At 44.8% G+C, this 23,937-nt stretch overlaps 1 protein-coding gene across 1 annotated transcript in view; it reads left to right on the top strand.

Annotated features, from left to right (window-relative positions):
• ttll5 (tubulin tyrosine ligase-like family, member 5) overlaps positions 1–23,937 on the top strand; it is a 62,707-nt gene that overhangs the window by 8,409 nt on the left and 30,361 nt on the right. The window contains exons 8-15 of the mRNA XM_085343313.1: positions 9,648–9,717; positions 9,808–9,892; positions 11,802–11,903; positions 12,017–12,108; positions 12,231–12,338; positions 19,174–19,255; positions 19,597–19,658; positions 23,830–23,885. Of these exons, the coding sequence (XP_085199439.1) occupies positions 9,648–9,717; positions 9,808–9,892; positions 11,802–11,903; positions 12,017–12,108; positions 12,231–12,338; positions 19,174–19,255; positions 19,597–19,658; positions 23,830–23,885 (657 nt within the window). The remainder of the gene's footprint in view (positions 1–9,647; positions 9,718–9,807; positions 9,893–11,801; positions 11,904–12,016; positions 12,109–12,230; positions 12,339–19,173; positions 19,256–19,596; positions 19,659–23,829; positions 23,886–23,937) is intronic.

A 23,937-nucleotide genomic window follows, 5' to 3' on the forward strand; every position in this document is an offset into this window, starting at 1 on the left:
AATATGTTATATTATATCCCCTTTCACATTAGAGCCACAACAGGACCCACTAGAACATGGGAACAAGTAAAAGTGAAATATAAGAATATGCTACAGAATGGTAATATTTATCACTTATATTGCTTGTCGTCTCTTGGAAAGAGACCCTGGAATACTCTGTTTGTTTGTTCATAACAGCAACCAAGAAAAGGGCAGAGCAAAAAAAAAGACAGGTGGTGGTCCTGCACCCCCTCGTCAACAAGTTGGTTAAGTGAATAATACCCTCACGGGAAAATCGATATCTCTCTATGAGCACACTGTCGCGCTGAGCTAAAGGATCCTGTCTGTCCCGCAATATACGCTGAATTCTGAGGACTCTCCTTATCAATCTTGCACCTTCCGCAATGGGTGGCTCGCGTAAACGGACAGGATATGACTGCGACAGACTTCCCAAATCCACCTTTGCTTTTATAGCCGTGGTCTCTCATCTTGATTACACGAAGTAATTTACAATTACTACTCTGAAATATGAATTACATCTGTAATAATCACATACATGTAATAGAATGTTAATAGTACATTTCCCTTTTTTAGGGAATGACCTGTATGTATCTGTGTGACATCAATAAAAGGATCAAGTGCTGCATTATCTTTAGTTACATTGATGTTATTTATTTATGGTGAAACAGTGGTGGAATATCGCTGTTGCTTTCGTATGAATGACGCGGACATACCTGCGTGGCCACGATCTAATCCTGTTTACATAAAGTAAACCTGCTCCCCAGCAGGTTTACGCTTACGGCTCTGTTGCTATGACAGCAAGTCCCGGATGGGCTTCGGGGAACCGAACGATCCAGGATCACGCGAAATCGTCAACAATCTCATCCAGCTAACTCACTTAGCGCGGTACGAAGAACAGGCCCCAGGTATCACAAGCAATACAACATAATACTTGTTTTTTATGTGGTGTTACAGGCATGGTCCTTTAAGGGTGAAGCCTGATGGGAAATGTATGCGGGTGTGTGTAGCGGAACTGCCTGTCGGGTGTGTGAGGGTGAGCGGAGAAGGAAAAGAAAAGTAACGGTTAACTACAGAAGAGACGAAGAGAAAGTAAATAAAAGGAATATAATAACTCCCTCGGCAGCCAAAGTTGTATCGGCGATGCCCGCTGTGAGTAAACTGTTTCAGCCCACTGTACGCGGTGTTCGTGCCTTGGAGGAGAAATAAAGGTTCGGTAAAGCAGTTTCCTACGCCTGCCTCGATCTTCTTGCTAGCGGAGTTGACCTGTATAGTAAGCTGTTGCCGGCTGCGAGTCAAGTAACTGCCAGAGGTTTCCTTACTACGGTTCGGGGCCGCGGATCTGGCGCGGTAACACTGGGGGCTCTTTTCCGGGATAAAACTCCGCAAAGCGCCGAGAGAGAGGGAGCGAACTTTCTTTTTCTCCTTTCCCTCGGACGACAGAGAAAATGGCGGCTCCGAGAGATGCTGAAGGGGATGGCATGGGAATGTACTTCAGTAAGAGCAGCAACCCATTTTTGCCAGAAACCCCAGAGAGTGGCACAGCTAATGTGGACCGTGCCACTTATGTAAACAATAGAATCCACAGCAGCAACCCCTTCATCACGGACATAGAGTTAACGCCAGCGGCGAGCATAGCAGCAGTCTATACGACGGAGTTTGAGGCTGCATGGCATCTCACCCCGCCACCTTCAGCTCACACCAACCCTTTCTTAACACCAATAGCGAAGCAGAATGCAGTGTGCAGTGAGTTTAAGCAGTTGCAGTGCTCAGACTGCGGAGGCCCTGGTAACACTGCATCTACACCGCTCACAGTGGGACAGCATGGCTCGCATGATCACCCACCTCGGATTGTTACATCTCGGCCATGCAGCCAGCCATTCACCGCCGTGAACTGTACCTGCAGTGTCCCTAGAAAAACGCCGTTTACTGAGCCAGCGAAGCTACACATTATGCCGGGTATACCCCAACCTGCGCAGTACAGCTATGAAATGCCAGCTCAGGGCTATTTTTCCCCAACAACTCGCATGGCAATACCAGCACCAGATGGGGGGTGTGGGCTTTGCAAGCATGACCAGGGTCACAGTTCAAAACAAGCCATGCCAGGGCCACGCGGCTGTTTTCCTGGTGTAGTGCAAGACGGGGGTTTTGCAGATTGTAGTGCTGATGGACAGACGAGGGGCAAGGAGAAAATTCCCACATTACAACCAGACCATTTCGATGGGTCAGGGTCATGGAAAGACTTTCTCTATCAGTTCGAGACCTGTGCAAAGGCCAACTGCTGGACGGAGAACACCATGGCTGTCCAACTGAGATTCAGCCTGAGGGGCGCAGCTGGAGCCATAATCCACAAAAACCCCAAATCTGCTCGCTGGAGTTACCAGAGGATTGTGGAGGAGGTGGAGGCTGCCCATGGGCCGTGTTCAGAGCATGCAGCAGCCATTGGCATTGAGCTACGGCAGAGAATCCGGAAACCAGGTGAGGCCCTGCACACCCTCAGAGATGATATATACGAGAAGGTTTCCATTGTGTATGCCAACCGCTCCGAGCTGGAGCAGGACTGCATTGCTGTAGAGATCTTCACTAATGCTTTGGCAGATGCTGAAATGGTCCAGAAATTGTTGGAAGAACAACCACGCACCCTGGCAAGAGCCTATGAAATCGCCCACAGGTTCGAGACAACGAAAAGGGCCGCCAGGGCAGTCACACAGCTTATGCAGCCAGGGCCACGAGTCTCTACAGCACAGGGGACCCGAACAGCTGCATTACGGGAGAGTGTTCATATGCTAAGTTATGAACCACCGGAGAGGGCCCAAAGACCTATCCAGCGTGGGCGCCAAAGCTGGAGCACATCTAACAGGTCAAGCAGGAAGGAGGCTGTTTGCCATAACTGCTCCGGCATAGGACATCTACAGAGGAACTGCCCCTCTCCTCGCTCACCTGCCCAAAAGCCTGTAAAAGCTGCTAGAGGCCCAGCCCCTGACCCAGGCACAGTGTTCCACAACGGAGGCCAAGATGTGATGTGTGTCCAGATAGCAATACAGGGACGGGAAATACGGGCCTTGCTGGATTCTGGTGCACGGCGGAATGTGCTGCCCCTCCACTATTTTAACACCATCCCCGCAGAGTCAAGACCTCAGGTGCAGGCATCCATTGCTCAGACTCTACAAGGCATTGGTCCAGAGGGATTGGCCGTTCTGGGCGAGGTCATCCTGCCTGTACAGGTGGGGAGCGGTGTTGAAAATGTAGACTTTCTTTTGGCCGACATGGCTGAAGGCACTGAAGTTATTCTGGGGCACCCTTTCCTGCAACAATCGTGCGCTTGCTTAGACTACGGCCGCCAAGAGATAACCCTGTTTAATGAAAAGATACCATGTTCTGGCGTGGGCCCTCGACCCCAGGTGCTTGTTGTTAGGGTGGCACGCACTACGGTTTTGGAACCAGGCTGCGAGTATGTGGTCCCCGGGTTTTCCAGCTCCCACTGTGCCGCCCATAGAGACATGATGCTAAGCCCTACAAAGGGCTTTGTGGAGAAGCACCAAGTACTGGTAGCTCACGCAGTTGTGCAACCTAGTAAACCCTCTAGCATCCCAATCAGAGTCTTTAACCCTGGGGCCGCAGCTGTCACCTTAAAGCGTGGTGCCGTGGCAGGGGTTCTTCAGCCCGTGCAGGTCCTGGAGGGGTCGGGGGGTCGCCCACCAAGGGTCCTGGCAGCCCTCGAACTTAATGGTACTCCCCCTGCTTCTGTACCAAGCCATTTGCAGGCCCTTTACGCCGAGAGCAGCCCCGGTTTGACTCACGTTGCCCGCTACGATCTGGCAGGCCTGCTGAGGTCCTACAGTGATGTCTTCTCCACTGGCCCGAATGACCTTGGTCGCACTGGTGTTGTCCAGCATGACATCCTGACCACGCCAGGGCCACCAGTTAAGCACCCGCCGCGCAGGATGGCAGGGGACAAACAAATAGCGGCCGACCAGCAAGTACAGCAGAGCTTGGAGGCTGGGCTAGCTCAACCTAGCAATAGCGGCTGGGCTGCTCCAATTGTGATGGTGAAGAAGAAGGACCAGAGTCCCAGACTATGCGTGGACTATAGACCACTAAATGAGCGAACCCTTAAAGACGCTTATCCCCTGCCACGCATCCAGGACACCCTTGACACGCTTTCTACTGCCAAGTACTTCAGTACACTAGACCTGACTTCAGGGTACTGGCAGGTAGAGATGACCCCCAGAGCCCGAAAAGCAGCTGCATTTTGTACCCGTAAGGGATTGTTCGAGTGGAATGTGATGCCGTTTGGACTGTGCAACGCACCGGCCACATTCCAAAGGCTTATGGACAGAGTCCTGGCTGGGCTGCAGTGGGAGACATGCCTAGTGTACCTAGATGACATCATTGTCCTGGGCCAGGATAGCACCCAGATGCTGGAGCGGCTCGAGCAAGTGTTCATCAGATTGCGTGGAGCCAACCTAAAACTGAAGCCATCTAAATGCTGCCTGTTTCGGGAGCAGGTGGCCTATCTGGGCCATATCATCTCTGCTGGAGGTATTTCCACAGACCCCCAGAAAGTCCAGCAGGTGACGGACTGGCCTGCACCGCGGACCGTCACAGAAGTGCGTCAGTTTGTTGGCTTAGCCTCATACTACCGCCGGTTCGTGGAGGACTTTGCCACAGTGGCTAAACCCCTCCACGAACTTACTAAGAAGTATGCCCGTTTTAACTGGACTGCCGACTGCCAGGGAGCATTCCAGGAATTAAAAAGACGGCTTACGGCAGCCCCTGTCCTGGGTTACCCACTGGACCAGGGTGACTTCTTCCTCGACACTGATGCCAGCAATTGTGGGATTGGAGCGATTCTCTCCCAAGTGCAAGGGGGCGAAGAGCGGGTCTTGGCCTATGGGAGCAGGCGGCTGTCGGCTACCGAACAAAACTATTGTACGACCAGGCGAGAGCTTCTGGCGGTTGTGGCGTTCACTTCCCACTTCAGACAGTACCTGCTGGGTAGGCCGTTCACTGTCCGGACTGACCATAGCAGCCTCCGCTGGCTGACCAGGCTGAGGGAGCCCGAGGGCCAGCTGGCCCGCTGGTTGGAGAAGCTGGCAGAGTATAACTTCCAGGTGCTGCACCGACCTGGGAAAAACCACCAGAATGCGGATGCACTTTCCAGGAGACCCTGCCGCGCTTCATGCCCGTGCACACTCCCAGAGCCCACCATCAACAGCGACCGGTTCGAGCATAAAGGTGTGCAGTGTAACTTAGAGGACTGTGGTACCAGCATGACCCCCCCAGGGCAGCCCCCAGTGGGGGTAGTGGGGCCTGATGGTACCGATGGGAAAAGCCGGGTAGCAGAACCAGAGTGTGCACCCGTAGCAGCAGTGGACTGTTGTTCCAGTAGTAGCCACGACACCTGCCCAAATATCCACCGGGTGGATGAGTCCCATCACACTAGCTTGTTCAGTGGCTGGACCCCAGAACAGCTCTTGGCTAGCCAGAAGAACGATGTGGATATAGGCCCAGTTTGGGAATGGAAGGAAAAAGGGGAAGGTCGGCCCGTCTGGGCCGATGTAGCGGCATGCAGCCCCGCAACCAAAGCCTACTGGGCGCAGTGGAAGAGACTGTACCTAAAAGATGGAGTGCTGGTGAGGAAATTCCACTGTACAGAAAGTAATGTGTTTTTCCCCCAAATCCTTCTGCCTCACGCCTATCGTCACTCCGTAATGCAGCAGATGCACGATGGCCCAGTGGGTGGCCACTTTGGGGCAGAAAGGACCCTGGCACGCTTGAAGAATAGGTACTACTGGTACAACATGAAAGATGATGTGACCCTGTGGTGCCGCACTTGCACCAGTTGTGCTGAAAGGGCGCGGCCCCCAAAAAACCCCCAGGCAGCGATGGGCACGGTACGTGTTGGCGCCCCCATGGAGAGGATTGCAGTCGATCTGATGGGACCGTTGAACGAAACAGAAAGGCATAACCGATTCATATTGGTGGTACAAGACTACTTCAGCAAGTGGGTGGAGGCTTATCCAGTCCCCGATGCACAAGCGCCCACGGTGGCAGGAAAGGTTGTTGCGGAGTGGGTATGTAGATATGGAGCCCCACAGTCTCTGCATAGCGACCAGGGCACCAACTTTGAGTCGGCTGTGTTCCAGGGGATGTGTGAACTGTTCGGAATCAAAAAGACACGCACCACGCCCTTTCATCCACAGTCCGATGGCCAGGTAGAGCGTTTTAATGCTACCCTGCAGAAGGCCTTAGCCACCACCGCGGAGCGCTGCCACTGGGACTGGGATATAATGATCCCCTATGCTGTCATGGCTTATCGGGCAACTAAGCACAGTTCCACAGGATTGACCCCAAACATGATGCTTCTGGGCCGAGAGATAACCGAGCCTATTGACCTGGTCGCGGGTCTGCCGGCCGACGACACCCCCAACTGCACTACACCACAGTATGTGGTGCAACTCAGGGAAAGGCTGGAGCTTTCCCACCAACTGGCACGGGAGGCTCTCGGGAAATCTGTTGAGCGCGCTAAGAAACAGTACGATAAGAATATCTGCCAAGTTCAGTATCCAGTCGGCGCTGCAGTGTGGCATCTGATCAAAGGGACCAAGAGAGTGCGGCACAAGGTTCGCAAGTTTCTGCCTTCCTATGAGGGCCCCTACTTCGTAGTGGGCCTATTGGATGATTTAGTCTACTGCATTAAAAAGGGGCCCCGAGCAAAGGCTAAAGTGGTTCATCACGACAGACTCAAGCCTTATCACTCAAGAACGCCGCTGGACAACAGCTGGGTCTTCCAAGACTCCGACCAGGCAGCACCCACCGAGGTGCCTCCTCCAGCGCTCGACGAAAGCGATTCTGACATTGATTTCGGCCCCTTCGACTTGTGGGAGACCCCAGCTGGGGCAGATCAACCAGATACTGGTGCTTCCCTGAGAGCTGGCTCTCCGCCACCCGCTCAAGGAGATGGTAGTGGGTTGCCAGCCAGCCCTGTTCAGCCTTACATGGATGGGGCTGAAGGACCAGAACAGCACCCTTCCTTCAGGTCCACACCCCGTTCCAGACCACAGCGTGTGCGGCGGGCGCCGGACATGTTTGGTGACTGGGTCAGTCACTAGGCTAGTATGTCCTAACTGAGTCGGGGTGTAGGCGGATCGCTGCCCTGCTCAGTAGTTAAAAAAAAAAAAAAAAATTGTTCATGTTACATATGTTAAGGGATATGACTGTTGTAAATTGAGTTGTTACAGGGGGCTATTCTTACGTGTACTGTTGGGCTTGTTTGTCTTGCTGTTTCCTGGCAACATGGCTGTCGACGGGCTGCAAGTTATTGTTTGAACTGTTTATACTAATGAGGTAAAGCTGGATATAGGGGTAAACGTTCAGCTGTAGTGCCTTAATGTCTTTCTTTATGAATACTGTCTATGTGAAGGGCCGGATATGGACATTGACTTGCACCCTCCTCAAAGTGAACCCTGTACATCCTATGTTTTCTTGTGCTTAAAATATGGACAGTTGTCTACTTCAAGATTGTTCCATCCTAAGGATCGCCATTTTTGGACTGGGGGCACGAATGCTGTATGTTTCCTTGTTAATGGGGGGTTCATGTGCTGGAATGATGTTAAGGGTTTAATTATCATCCAGAGTGGGGGTAGTGTTACAGGCATGGTCCTTTAAGGGTGAAGCCTGATGGGAAATGTATGCGGGTGTGTGTAGCGGAACTGCCTGTCGGGTGTGTGAGGGTGAGCGGAGAAGGAAAAGAAAAGTAACGGTTAACTACAGAAGAGACGAAGAGAAAGTAAATAAAAGGAATATAATAACTCCCTCGGCAGCCAAAGTTGTATCGGCGATGCCCGCTGTGAGTAAACTGTTTCAGCCCACTGTACGCGGTGTTCGTGCCTTGGAGGAGAAATAAAGGTTCGGTAAAGCAGTTTCCTACGCCTCCCTCGATCTTCTTGCTAGCGGAGTTGACCTGTATAGTAAGCTGTTGCCGGCTGCGAGTCAAGTAACTGCCAGAGGTTTCCTTACTACGGTTCGGGGCCGCAGATCTGGCGCGGTAACAGTGGGGTGGCTGTAGCTCAGGAGGTAGAGTAGGTCATCTGCTGATTGTCTGCTGATCAGAAGGTTGGTTGTTCGATCCCTGGCTTCCCCGGTTTGTATCTATTAGATTATGAATGTTAGTTAGAAAGCACTGAAAAGCATAGAAAAGAGTCTGTGTGTGAATGGGTGAAAAAAGTGCTTTGAGTGCTCCAGGAGAACAGAAAAGCACTATATAAGAATCAGTCCATTTACATACTTAAAACCAGCATTGGGGCACATTCTTGGGTAGAGCCTGGTCAGTGCTTTGTGTATAGCTTTTTTTAACAAGTCACAAACATACAACATTGGCTATGGAGATTTTACAGTTCAAGTTGTACTACTGTTTACAGTAGTACACTTTACATTCATTGCCACCATTGCAGACTGTTAACTGGAGGTTGGTGGGGCTTCTCTGACTTTCCGAATAGGAAATATGAGTTGAAGGGGGCATTCGAGATTAAATTTCGGACCAGGGACTCAGAAATCCTGATTTCTGACCTAATCTGAAATGCACAGTTCTTCTCCCCAAAATAGCCTTTTCAAAAAAATAAAAATAGTGTTGGCATATTTGTAAAGTATGAAAGATAAAACAACACTGAACACAATTAACTGAATCTTTCTTTGTTAATGGGGACTCCAGCACTGGGACTAGTGTTTAATAGTAACTACAAAGCTAAAGCCAGCAGAGTTTAAGAATAGGTTAACACGGACTGAGAAACGGGGAGAAGAAAACAGCTAATCTTAATGCCAAGCAAAGCTCAAAACAATAATACTGACTGTCAGTCAGCTCTTCTGTTGTGTGTGTGTGTGAGAATAAACCATGTGCAAGCATGAATTCGCATTAAGGGTAAAACCTTAGTGGGAGTTAACTATAAGCACACTGACATAAAAAAGTACCATGTGAACTCAAACAGTCACTTGGCCAGATGTTATCTAAGTGTGGGGGTTGCACTGATACAGCTGTCTTCGAAGTAAGTATCAACCAGCGTTTCAGACATTAATAAGCTTCGCGGAGTAAATCACACACTTTCAAGGCCCCGGGCTCTTGGAGGAGCTCAACAAGGTTCTCACCCTTGGAAAACATGTGCACGATTCTTCTTCTTCTCAGGCATTTTTATGAAACAGTGGAAAGAATGTCAGAGCGATATTTGGAGAAAAGAAAGAAATACGTTCATCTTTTTTGCTTTGCTTTTTCTCTGAACTGTAGCCAGCGCTGAGGTTACTCCAACTCCTACCCCCCCCCCGCCCTTTACCCCATCTCTTCTCAACTTCACCACCTGCAACACATTTCAACCTCATAAATGACCCATCTCCCACCACCAGATTGTGTTTTTATAGGCTGTTATTGAAGCTTGACCCGCTATGACCAGCGTCACTGAAACTTTTCTTCATCTTATTATCCTTTGATGTTTATGGTTCACTGCAGCGTCTCGTCAGCCCAATGAACTTGAGTATTTAATGCAGTTCTATATGAATCATTCGTGGTGTTGTAGCTTTAAACTTGTGATAAAATACTGCCCGCATTTTCTTCTGTGTTCATCATATCTTCTTTTGTGCGTCCTGCTTCTCATCTACAGCCAAATCAGATTTCCATGACTGAAAACATTTTGGTGTCTCGCTATATTAATAACCCGCTACTCATTGATGGTGAGTTGTTACAGTTATATTTTTGCTATTTTCTTTTGACAGATTTGCACTGAACAATTTTATGACTTAATCTAATTGTTGTTTTTACAGGGTTCAAGTTTGACGTTCGTTTGTACGTGTTGGTAACGTCTTACGATCCTCTCCTCATCTATGTGTATGAGGAAGGCTTGGCTAGGTGAGTGTTTTTACCTTTGAAATGGTGACTAATACAATAGAAGCTATCTCCTGGTGCTTTTACATAAGATTTTATATTGTCTTTTTGGTATCCATCCATCCATACAGCCATACATCTTGCTGTTTATCTGCTTTTAGCTGATAGAGACGGTAATTTTATTTTTTATTTTTTATTTTTTATTCCTATTTATTCTATTTATCCCCTTTGTATATTTTATTTATATTTGTCTCTGTATTTATATATGTGTGTGTGTGTGTGTGTGTGTGTGTGTGTGTGTGTGTGTATATATATATATATATAACAATTCTGTAACTGTAACTTCGGTCGTTGCTGTGCTTTTTTTTGGAAGTCGAATTTCCCAGAGGAACCCACCCGAGGGATTAATAAAGTTCTATCTTATCTTATCTTATCTTATCTTAATTTAAACAAATATATTAAACAAATATATATAGACTTCCCTTTCTCCAGCCACTTCCTCAGCTCTTCTGGGCTGTGTTACCAAAGTGTTCCTGATTTAGCTGAGAGACAAATTCTTTTAAGTGTGTCCTGGGTCTGCCCCAGGTTCTCCTACCGGTATACCCCAAGACACCTCACTTAGGAGGCACTCACAATGCTTCTTATGTAGAAGTCACCTTAACTTGATGAGATGATGATCAAAGTCTTCACTTTTATTTTTTTGCAACTGAAAAATAACAGTATGTTACGTCTTTATGATTCAACACCTACATTTCCACTCTGTGTTGTTTGCTGTTGCTGGCGTCGCCACATCACGATGCATTTGATTGACACACTTCAACTGCAGTTCACACACTTCTCAGAGTCATCCATAGGGTTGTATTTGACTTTCTAGTTGGTCAGTTCTGGCTGGATGGCATAGATAGAACAATAAGTCACCATCATCTTCATGTCCATTCAACACATTCTTTTACTAAATATAAGTTCTTTCTCTCTTCTAAAACCACCAGTTATCAATTTAAAATTCAGTGATGTGAGATTGTCCTTGCCTCTCACTCTGTCAGCCCTGTGAAGGACTAGCGAGCTGTCCTCTTGGCTTCTGACAGTTTGAATAGGCTCCCCTAATTTAGATAAGTGGTTAACCAACATGAAACTTCCTGTTTATATGTGTCACGTTATATTAGGTTTTTGTGCCACGTTGCGTGTTGTTAAGGAAAGTCTTGTTTATTATTATGGATCCAGCGGGACTTTGTGAAACACTACATTCATCTTCCTTTAGCACCCACAAGAGGGCATCCTAAACTTTGCAGACTGCCTGTGTGGAGCGTGTGGCTTTGGCCACTTTAAAACAAAGCGCTCTATTGTTTCACTTGTAGGATGTGCTAATCAAATGTTTGCTGATTGTGACATTGTTCAAAGCTCATATCTATCACGACTTTATGTAATTGCGCTCGAGTTATTAGGCCTGGGTGTTCAGAGCAATAATAATTTCTTTAACAAAGAAAGGCTATTGTCAGACACGGTTGGGTCAGGAGAGGGTTGATGATTTATAGAATGACTGGCTCCTCACCTCGCTCTGATAGAGGTGCGTGCTCATGCTGGAAACACAGTGCCACTTCCCTCTTATTTGCTGGCTTCATTATCAACTGTTTTCAGTAAATCATGGCCGAATCTTGAATCCCACTTTTATCTCCTGACATTCCTTCACATGTGTTGGTATTCAGGTACATGGTGTGTGCCAAAGGAATTCTCATTATTGCACATGTGGCATCCACTCCTCTCAAACACTGCCAGAAACTAATCTCTTTCCCAAGTGCCCTTATTATTTATAGTCAAGTGTCTTACAAATGTGGATGTTACGGCACATGGATATGTAGGGGAATAGTTGGATTACGTAGAAGGATTTTTCCCCCCCCTTTTTCCTCTTGTGTAAATAAACCCTGCTCCTTCACAGATTTGCCACAGTTAAGTATGACAGGACTTCAAAGAACATCAAGAACACATTCATGCACCTCACCAACTACAGCGTGAACAAAAAGAGCAGCGATTATGTCAGGTAAGTCCCTTCAGTGATCAAAATACAACGCGGTGCTGTTACGGGAAGGCTCCCCCTCTGACTCATCCATTTATTACGGCTGGAGTGTTTGAAGCTCATTTCTTTCTTTTCAGTTGCGATGACCCCGAAGTTGAGGATTATGGGAACAAATGGAGTATGAGTGCAGTGCTGAGGTATTTGAAGCAGGAGGGGAAGGACACCACATGTGAGTTAGACCTTCACCTTGTTCTTTTCATTTTTAATATCCATGCAATGACGACAGAAGTAACTTTTCAATCTGTTTTCTTTTTTAAAATATCTTATTTTCCTTTGATGTTTCTGTCGCAGCGCTGATGAAGCAAGTTGAGGACCTCATCGTCAAAGCTGTACTGAGCGCTGAGCTACAGATAGCCACCGCCTGCAAGACATTTGTTCCTCACAAGACAAACTGCTTTGGTAATCATTTCCTATTCTTCTTAAAACTGTCTTTTTTCCCCAGCCACAGTTAAAACAATCTAGTCCCCCAAAATATGCTTACACCTGCTACAGCCACTGTGAATTATGGGATCCAGCTGCGTTTCCAAAAGAATTTGCTAAAATTCTGAAAGACTAGTCTGAATGTGAAGGCCATCAGCACAAATGTGGCTCCTCAAGAATTTCTTTTGAATGAAATTTGAACTCCGGGGGGAAAGAAAATCTCTCTTTTTGCTCACGGTGCAGAAGCACTCACACATACTTAGTCATACATATTACCACACCCCTCACATTTCTCTTCAGCTTCAGATTCATTGTCCAGCAGCTCCTCCATACTATTTGTCCACTGAACCGTGCTGAAGTTGTAGACATTCATTCCTCAGTGTGGAACCTTCCTGCATGCTTGCTGCCCTCTGACTGGCTGCCGGGTCGTGGACGGCCTGTTGACTGAAGCAGGAATTTGCTTCCTCTCCTCTGTTGCCATTCAGCCTGATTTAGACTGACTGTTTTCTTGGCTAGTCTTGCCTTGCAGTGGGCTCGTGTGAACTCCATTTTGGAGCCATTACCCATGTTAGTGTTGGCACTAATTGTCTGCGCTCTTTCTTCGTGTCTGGCAGCCTTTCTGAGATTTTGGGTTTGAAAGCGAGTACGCTGGCCTAGCTTCTCTCAGCACCACTGCCTCTTTTTCACTCTCTCCCCCCCTTTTCTCTTGCTGTTTCTTCTGCCGCGTTATGTTTATAATTCGCCCTTTCATGCTCACATTCTCCTCACCTCTCAGACGTTAGAAAAATAAAGGACTCCACAGTTGTGACAGGCCTCTTAGACGTAATAGTCCTACGATGGGCGGTTGTTTGGGCTGTACTGGATGCATATCAGCAAAATATAACCATCAGACATTCGCCTGCATAAAGATGCTATCTGCACCCTGAGCATCACTGCAAGGTTGAGAAAACACACATTAACCCAGGGTGTAAAAGGTGACCATGCAGGTATTTACTTACCAAGCCTCAACCTGGCTTTCATACATACCTGAGAGACACTGTATACAACGCGATGACATATTTTTGGAGAGAGGGGGTGAAAAACAAGAATGGATAAACAGGTTTGCTCCTGTTCTCATTCATTATTTTTGTCAGTGCTTGTATTCTGTTTTTGTGTTTTGTTTTGTTTTACCGGGCGATCGTGGCTCAAGAGTTGGGAGTTTGCCTTGTAATCGGAAGGTTGCCGGTTCGAGCCCCGGCTTGGACAGTCTCGGTCGTTGTGTCCTTGGGCAAGACACTTCACCCGTTGCCTACTGGTGGTGGTCAGAGGGCCCGGTGGCGCCAGTGTCCGGCAGCCTCGCCTCTGTCAGTGCGCCCCAGGGTGGCTGTGGCTACAATGTAGCTGCCATCACCAGTGTGTGAATGTGTGTGTGAATGGGTGGATGACTGGATATGTAAAGCGCTTTGGGGTCCTTAGGGACTAGTAAAGCGCTATATAAATACAGGCCATTTACCATTGTTTTGTTTTTTTAAATGCATTCACAAAAATGCTCCACAGATGCATGCAAACAGCACACTAGCAACTGAATCTGATCTTGCACCAACCTGTAGACGAGTAAGAATGTGTTCCTGTTTTATATTGTTTTGTTCATAGCCTGCTTTGAAACTGAACTAAAGGTGAACAAGTGGTAAGAGGTGTTTACATTAATATTGCAGAAACCCAAGTCTGCTTCATGTATACAGTAGCTGGACTGAACAATAACAATTAGGTACTGCACCTTTTGATTAGGACCCATAATACTCTGGAGTCTGTTGTGAGCTACTTTACTGTTGAATTTAGTGCAGTTTTGTTGTCTTAGATGGCCTCAAGCAAGTTAATTACATCATTCATAGTCTATTTACAGGATTATATTTCCAAAGATAGACAGTAGACCACCCTCATCCTTTCTCTGTTGATCTGTCTCTCCCAGTGTGGTCATGTTGCTCTCTGTGTGTATGTGCATACATTATGAACACAGGAACATGTAGAAACCAGTATAAACCATGTGTTTTCCAAACATACAAGCTTAAAGCTGTCTAAGCTTCAGGCAGTCCAGTCCGATATCTTTGTGGGCTTCTTTTTCTTGTCCCTGAAATAAAAACCCACCCTAACCACCTGGGAGTCATGTTCACTCAGCCACTGTCAGCTCCTTTGCTTCTCCTCTTTCACTTATCCTTACTATATTTTCCCACTTCACAGCCACCACTATCCTCAGCCTTCTTCCTGGCATGCCTGTAATAGTAAACAGGTAAAGCGTCAGAATGCGTGGCAACAAATGCATGTGTGTTAGCTCAATGAACGTGCTGATAAAAGCAGCCATTGTTTAGAGTTTTAATACAGTCTGTTGCTTGTCTGGAAGGGAGCCATGCGAGACCATAAAGCACATTATAATCTTAATTTACTGCAAATTGTTCCCTGCCATTTTAATGTCCATTAATGGCTTTAATACAATGTTTATTGTTTTCCAATTGGATTTCTTCCCTTTGCTTGAATTGCACGGTGTGTCTAAATGCACATACTGTAACAAAATCTTTTTATAGCTCCGTAATGTCTCATGTGGGAAGAAATAAAAACAGCAGTTTTTTCGTTTTACATTGTAAGGAGTGGGTGTAAGTGTGTGTGTGTGTGAGTGTGTGTCCGTGGAGAGAAAATGCCACCCATGCAGCTCTTTACCGCTGCTGTGTGATTAATGGACAGGGTTTTTTGCTGAGAGATGCTGATTATGAGATGTTTTGACTAAGATCTGATTAGCCAAGCCAAAGGCCTATTTTATTACACACAAAACATTCCACTTACTGGTCCTATGTTTCACTGAACGTCCCTCATTAAGTGCTGAGTGTGGTTGGATCTCCCGTCTGCGAACCACTCTGCCTGTCTTACATTTGTCAGATACTCCCACACTTCACTGCGGCACAGTGTTTGTGTTCCTATGATGACAGTGCAGCTGCTGTGTAACTGAGTGTTTTCGAGAATGATTAATGGTTTTGGGTCCCACTATAACGCTATAGAGTGTTAACAGCGACTTAATTTGTTGTCCTGGGAGTGTTTTCTCGATTGTGGCTCTGAGGCGTGCCTGTTAAGCTCCTTGCGACAGCAGTGAAACAGTTCAGCGCCATTAATTTATTTCTGAATTTAATTGTCCTTGCTGTGAAAAGAACACACATGAAGGAAATACTTTATGTTGATGTTGTTATTGTGGACCAACAAGCTGCATGGGCAGGGTGGGGGAGATCATTGTTTTTGGGCATTTGTCTGTTGTGGTGAATTTTCCAGCAGCGCCCATCCAATAACAAAAAAGAAAGCACACCAAAAAAAACCCTCAAAAAACTCTTCATCATCCCTTTTCTCTGTCATATTTATTCTCTCCCTCCCTCTTTAATGGGTGTGATGTGGATGTTCGCTGCCTCTCGTCTGCTTGTCTGTGATGCTTGTTGTGGGCTCTCTGTGGGCACATTTAAAAGTGTTCCCCTGGCAGCGGTCGAGCCGCAGAACAAACGTGCCTAACAGTGAGCGCTTCGACAGGCTCACAGGGAAGGAATGGCGTCTGCTACTAATTGGGGGAAAATTTGTGACACATGGAGCCTGCATGTCGGGGGGGACGGTGAGGTGGTGTAACACCTCCTGTTTTTTTTCTTTTGTTGTTGTTGTTTTTTCTCCCTGTTGTTGTGGTGCCACTGAAGTGAGAGCGTAAGCTAAGCCATTTTATTCCAGCGCTCTTGTCTATAAGCTTTATGATACACACACTCTCTCCCCATCTTCCTATAAAATGGATTGAATGGTATAAAGCTAGCAAGTGGAAAATAAAATGCTTTGCTAAGTGAGCACTGCTTAGCAGTGGGGGTCCCGTCCATCCGCAGAAGTTAAAGAAGGTAAAGATGGCAGTGGCAGCTTATGTTGCAGCTTTTGGCTTGTGGGCGTAAGGCAGACTTTGCTCATTTCCATCACGAAAATAGTGTTTGCACTTTCACCAATTTGGACCCTATGACACTACCATAAGTTCAGCTCTCAGTGCATGTGATATACAGTGACCCAGTGATATTGTGCTTCCCTGATGTAAAGAAATGTTCTCAAGGTGTGTCCTGAAAAAATTACATTTAACAAACTCATTCAAAGGTACAGTAAGTCATTCTTTGTTATTTAATAGAAAAAAGAATGTTGGACTCATTAATATACATAGATTAATGTGCAACTAAATCTTCTAGCAAACTGATACATTCTCATGAATGTAAAGAATTAATCCACTAAAAATATATAGGAGCAGGTGCCAGTGTGTGGATTTCAACATGTTGCCCATCATCTCGAATAAAGTGGCTGAGATGGACATCGATGTTCCGTCTAATCAAATTTTATATATGTGGCGAGAGATCAGTCACTAGCTATTCAGGATATTCTCAACAACTTATAGTATCGCTGTCAGTAGACAGAAGTGAGCTTTACTGACTCATCGAGTTCTATCAGACCTTTTCAGCCTTCTCCAGTGTTGATCGATGTGGACACAAAGCATGTAGACAGCTGAGGTAAACAGAGGACTGACCGCCTATACTCACTACACATGAACAACAGCCAGAGTTGTTTGTCCTACAACAGCCACTATATCTGGGATTATGAATTGAAATAAGACAGGTAATGCCGCGTTCCAGATACCTCGGAACACTCCCAAGTTAGGATCTTCCAGAAAAAGCTAGGAGAAACAGGATTTGTTTTGGTTCTTGGCAAGGAAGAGTCATTTAGGTATCACTAGAAATACAGCATACTTATTTTTTGCACTTAAAAAACACATTCATGTATCGAGCCTGATCAGTTCTGTGTATGGCTTATTTAGCAGTGGAAGTACAGATTAAAAATTCACAATTTTACAAACATTTAAATTCAGCACCACCTTCTTGGATTACTAAGTTGGGGTATGTCGATTTGTTCTGATTTTTCAAGTTTCAGTCCGAGTTGAGGGGGCGTTTCACAAAAAATCTCTGAATGGGAACTTCCGACTTATTCAGCAACGCACCATAATAAAAGAGAATTCAGTATTCAGTTGACTGCAATCTGAAATCTATTAACACCTAGTGGAGAGATTTTAAACACTGTTCCTTTAATGTTGAAAATAATTTTATTTACAGCAAACAAGAACCCTATGCCACAATTTCAGTTCAACATATTTTCTCTGTTGGTCCAGAGCAGATTTGTTTCTTACAAAAACTGCATGGCTGTTGCATTTCTTTTCAACAGAAACAGTTTATTCATTCAAACACGAATGAGCAGACAGCTTTACATTGCATGCGGATAGCCTATAAATTACATACACCAAACAGACATGTTTGTATGAGTCATGTTTTCGCCATATAACGAAATCCATATAACCTTTTATAAGCATATGCTCCTATAACCCATTTGTCACTCACAGAAAGGAAATGTAACATCTGTCCTCAGATACAAAATGCATTTCATTCTAAAATGAATTGAAAGTAATAAATGGAGACCCGCATTTTTTACCAAAATGAACAAAACTTCTTGACCATTTCTGATGAATATCAAGCAGTTTTACTTGACATCTGCCTCCAGGATTTTATTTTTTGTTCCAACATCTGCAAGTTATTTAGACATGCTCCAGTGTACATACTATACACATCTCATACAACTCATGGTTTGTTTGATGGTTAACTTCACGAGTTTTTAACTATATACAACATCACATAATTACATTTACTCATCCTTTTAAACTTGATCTGCTCTGTTTTATCAATGTGATACTGAGTGTAAAGCTGGGGCCACTGGTGGCTGTCATGCTGGCTTTTGTGTGCTTAACACTGGCATTGACCTGAGATGTTAGAACAAACAGTGCTGCTTACAGCAGCTTTGAAACCTCCAGCCACCCAGGCCTATTCTCAACATAGCCTGTTCTTTTGAAGTGCCATTAGAGGGATTTTTTCTCTGCCTCTTTGGCTGGGCTTCACGCTATCCCTGTAAAATACTGCGGTTTCCCTGCACGCTGCTGCTGGGGCTGATGGCTCGTTGGCTTATTGGGTGACACTCCCCAGAACAGTGTGAGAGCTTTCATATGGCACATAGGGCAACTCTGCCACTGTGAGCCATATATCAGTCAGTGAAACAGGAGAGAAAATTGGAGTAGAGTGGATTAATTTTTACATGGGGAACTGCCTGACCACTTTTTTATTGTGTCACTCAGTGCTCAGCTATAACTGGGGTGAAATATATACTATAATAATATATTGTCTAAGGCTTTCTAATTCCCTAGATTTTGCCACTGTAAGTCATGGTCCCAGTTTAGTATCTGAATTTATTTTCCAAGTTAAAAAGATACTAACTTATGATGGTGCTGGAACTCTTTCTGGTGACCATTAGGGCAGTGTCCTTCTAGGTAATATCTAATGAAACTATGTACATTTGACTTTAACCTTCTCAACCAAAATTATTTGCTGGACAGTTTGTTTTTGAGCCACCATCTTATGTAAGAATCTTCATGAGAGATGTGTATATATATGCTTGGTTAAAGCATTTGAGCCAGTCCCTCAGTAGCAGGCACTGGTAAATGTTTCTTTCTTGAATGATTGGGTATATAACATGCGTGTAATCAATAGCAGAAAGTCATGGGCCATGTTGCCAGATGCCACATAATGAGGTTATGACAGAACTCTGGAAGTGCTTCTGACTTTGATATCCTTCATCCTTTAACTGAGCAGATCTGGGAGATTTTTTCTTTTTTTTTTTTAGTAATCCTGTTTCTGCTGACTTCTTTGTCTGCAGTAAAACCTTTTGATTCATTTTGTGCTTCCCTCTATAGAACTGTATGGTTTTGATGTGCTCATTGACTCCAACCTCAAACCCTGGTTGTTAGAGGTGAACCTTTCTCCCTCCCTAGCCTGGTGAGTGACTCAATTACTGTATTAAATTGTTGTCATTTGTTATTTCAGGAGGATCTCTTTTCCAAAACACGCAGTACTTTGCAAAAGTATTGAGACACCCCTCATTTCTTTATTATAGTTTGCTTCAAAGGAGCCAGCCTTTCTTTTATTATTTTAAAGTGCTCTTGAGCAGTAGTTCTCCATGTAAAATGTAAAGCTGTAGGTGTTTTTTTTTTAATCATCTCAAGGTTGTAAAATGTTCCTAATTTCAGTGCCATGTTGAAGGCACTCAACTGATGAGCATTTTAGTCTGACATTATATGCCAATAATGTTTTTGTTTGTGAAATCTGCTTATTTACAGTGATGCTCCCTTGGATTTAAAGATAAAGGCCAGCATGATTGCAGACATGTTTTCACTTGTGGGTGAGTGCATCCGGCAGGAATGAATGCAGCTTATATTTAATTCCACAGTTTTGCACAAGTGGGTGGACTTTATAGACAATCACTTCATTTAAAATGTGCACTTTGAGCTTGATGTAGACTTGCATAGGAAATGCTGGTGAATTAAAGTAGCCTCAGGCCCTGATACCTCACACATTGGTGTTTGACTATTAGGAAGCAAGTGCTTAGGCTTAGGCATAGATAAAAGCCCTTGTAAGAATGTGTACAGGTATTGGTGAATGGGGCTTGTAGTGAGAAAACACTTTGAGTGCTTAAATAGAAAAGCGCTATATAAGTACCAGTCCATTTACATGTCTGTATCTCCATATTATCAGCCACTAAATAAAAATCAAAGGACAAATCTTGGGAGAATATCGACATTAAAAGTTATGGGGAAAAAGTAAACATTAACAGATGTCAGGTTTAAAGCAAACAGTTGCATTGGTACATGTTAACAATGTTAAAAGGGCAATTACGGGAGCCTTTTTGGAACTTTGTAGGCATCGATCTGACTAAAGTCAAAAAGAATAGTTGTTATAATTCACAACTTGTGACAACAAAACAAGATTATTTTTTTATTGCCTTTTCATATTATCCTAATAAGGACTTATAAATAACTACACATAAAATATTAGCGAAGTCTGTTGATGTTTTATGTCTCTAAAAGAAAAAAACATATCTTTCAATGTATTGAATTTTTAAATCACCAAATATCGTATCAGTATGAATCTTAAAAATACTATAACGCTGACGTTCCACACCTACAGTAAGCCATCAATATACAAATCGCAACGCAGAATGAAGCTAGATTAACTGTTGAGTAACAAGGAGTCAGAGCCTATAAACAAATTGAACTGAAGATTTAGATGTTCTTTAAGGTTAAATTTTGCATTACTCATGCTTAAGCTCTGGATGGAAAAATACTTAGGCACAATTAAGAGATCATTCAGTGAGCATTTATTGCACAAGTATATATTTGGGGAAAAGACATTATTTTGGCGAGGCTAACATGAAACGAAAAGTGCTGCAAGTATGCTTTTTTTCTGTGCTAGTGTCACTAAAAGCCATAACTGCTAGTTGCTTCTTTTAACCAGCAGGTTTTAAGTGGAGACAGTCGACTATTGTTTAATGCTTAATGTTTTCCTGCATTCCACGAGTTGAGTTTTGCAAAGTGCCAAAAATAGCTGTATGGCTTCCTAATGGGCGCTCCACTGTTGAAAGAACAAATCGTAGCTTTCATTAATTGACATTAAATGACTTGCAGACAAAAAACGTTAACGTAAGCCTACTTTTTGTGGTCATTAAGCCTGGCCCAAGGCAGAGATCAACATTGTTTTTTAATGTTTGCTGCAGGGAAAGAGAGATACTGTGTCTTTGTTATGTTTCCTCCCTTCTTAATTATAAATTCTCATGTAGATGAAGACTTCAGATATGAAACTATAGGAGCCCACATAGTTTTAGACTTTATCCTTTTCTTTGTAGATACAAAATAAATCCGTATACGTGGGGAAAAAGATCTTGATTATTTAACTTTACTTAATACTCTTCTTTATCCTTGTTACCAGTTATATTTTACACAGAGCATACTGATTAGCAGGCGTCCATCTAAAATGGCACCGAACCATTAAGTCTATCTGTGGTCACAGCCTAATGATATTAAAGGAGTGGTGATTACGCCCATGTGAGTGAATGTGTGCACACATGTGCATGTGCGTCTTAACCCTAGGCCATACTGTGGCTTGAAACCCTCTCCACTGGCTCATTAAATGAAAGGGTAGAATCATAAATTGCCAGTTATCTTTGGACGGAGACGTTACTGCGCGTCTGGGGAAAATAAGCGGTGGCATGTAAAACATAGCACATCTATTATGTACCAAACAAACTAAGTCGCTGTTGGCTGATAACACTTGGGCTGCCTCCCAGACCTGTAAATAATGACAGCATTCCATTTGCATTAATTTTCTGCTTGCGTGTAGCTGTCAGTTCTCTGTCACCAGTGTTTGTAATAATTGCCGTGTTTAGGCAAGAGCATGGTGGGGGCCTGAAACTTACCTGACGGCTTGGATGAGGTAGAATAAATAGCCCAGAGCTCTAAGCTGTCAATAGATTTAATTCACCCAAAGTGTGAGAGCAAGATAGAACATAAACCTATTTATTTAAAAGGTCACTGTGACAACTAGTTAGCTATGAAGGAATGTGGGAATCAATAAACAAAAGATTCTAGATTTAAATCTTTTAGACAGGGTGGGAACGTCTTGCTAAGACTGGGGCTCCTCATGGTAGTACATGCCCAGAAGACCTTGCACAGGAGGCGCCCAAGGGGTGCCTGTCCGAACAGATGTCCGAACCTCCTTTCGATGTGGAGGAGTAATGGCTCTACTCTGAATCCCTCCTACAGTAAATGACTGAATTCACTAAGGTAGAGCCCATTCATCTTTAGCCAGAAGCTCATTTACACTGTTGTATCCACGGTCTTTTTCTTTTGGTCCCTTTACTGTCACGTCTCTTTCCCATCACTCGTGAACAAGATCCAAAGGTATTAAACTCCTCCATTTGGGGCAGCATCTTGTTCTTGACCTGGAGTTGGCACACCACCCTTTTCCTGCTGAGAACCGTGGATTCAGACTTGGGGTGCCAATTCACATTTCTGCCGCTTCACACTCAGCTCCAACCTACTCCAGTGCAATCTAGAGGCCACCACCTGATGAAGCCAATACAGCCACATTCTCCCAGGAGGAAAATGGAGTCCCCACCCTTGAGCACCACACCCATTATCTGCAAGAAGTGTAAATGACATTCAGTTTCCTATCCTTAACCTAAACACATGGTGGAAAGTAACTGTTTTGTCCACCAGGGAAAACCCCAGCATATAGGCAGGGACCTGGGGGGATACTAGTGCCCCTACCTGCTGCCTCTCCTCGAGGGAAACTCCAGATTGGAGCAGAGTCCCATAGATGGGTTCTAGACCCAATGTGTGTGTTCAGGTGAGCCCAATTATATCTAGTGGGTATCTTTCAACTTCACACATTAGCTCAGGCTCTTTCCCCATCAGAGAGGTGGCGTTCCATGTCCAAAGAGCTTATTTCACCAGCTAGAGATCAGACTGCCGAGGCCTCCACCCTTGAAAGTCACCCACCCACCATACATTGCACCTGAACCCTGTAGTGCCTTCTGCAGGTGGTGAACCCAAAAGAAGGTGGGCACATGTTGCCTCTTTGGGCTTTGTCCGAATGGGCCGAATGGACTAAAGTTTAGCCACCAAGCACTTCCATGCTTCCTCAAGGGTGTGGCCCCAAGGTTACTGGGGCCTCAAGGGTGTGGCCCCAGTAACCTTGTACCAGGCAGGGTTAGAATCAGTCTCGCACAGAGTCGCAAAGGTTTGAAAATAATAATGTTTAATTTATAAACAAAAACAGACTGAATGCCAGTTCTTGCGATCACTATGAATCAGTCTGCACTGATGAGCAGAATTCATCTGCAGGAGACTTGGCTCAACTTGTTGCCAACTTTTTTTAAAGTAGTTATATTCCTATGTAAAAGCAAGGCAGCTGAGCATCTTTGCCAATTTGCTGTTAAATAGCTGATTTTTCCTAATTCCTCACATTTAATTACCAATTTATCCCAAACACATTGCATGCAATTGTCAACCTAACCCTGTTCAGTTGTAAAGTCATAAGGGACTAACTCTTCTAACTCATCTTGATGCACCAAAGTTTTCAACTGTCTGCGAGTAGTCACAGACCAACTCCCCATCTTCAAAGCAGGCATTTCAAAGGCAACAATATTGCAAGTTCCTTGCATATAGTCGCAGTAATTTTAGTTGTACAGTGATCTCCAACTACTGTTTTCTATAGTGTGACTGTAGCTTAAGAAACAAACCCATTCAGCATCAGGGCCTGGGTTGCATTATGCTGCAGTGGGTCCCTATTTTGAAACACTTCTTTCTGACCTAAATGTATTTTTAAAAAATTCATGTATTTGATATAGCATGATATTGTTTAATTTATTGCCTTTCTGTCGCTCTATGCTCCACATTGGTTTCTTGCACAAACATTAAGAAGTTGATGCAATACATGAAGGTCATGGGAATGTAACATATTTAAGACCTGATGTCATAAACATGCCCCTTTATGGCTCTTCTGTATCCCTGCAGGCTTTGTGTGTCAGGACCCCCTGTCGAGACAGCCTCGCTCTGACCAAAGAACACAGGTAGTGGTGGACACCAGCACACACGCGAACACAACCGTCAAGCCAAGCATTG

This window comes from Diplotaxodon limnothrissa, linkage group LG19, assembly GCF_057381915.1.
Source record: "Diplotaxodon limnothrissa isolate DT_005_m linkage group LG19, D_limnothrissa_male_GT1.1, whole genome shotgun sequence".
Lineage (NCBI taxonomy): Eukaryota > Metazoa > Chordata > Actinopteri > Cichliformes > Cichlidae > Diplotaxodon > Diplotaxodon limnothrissa.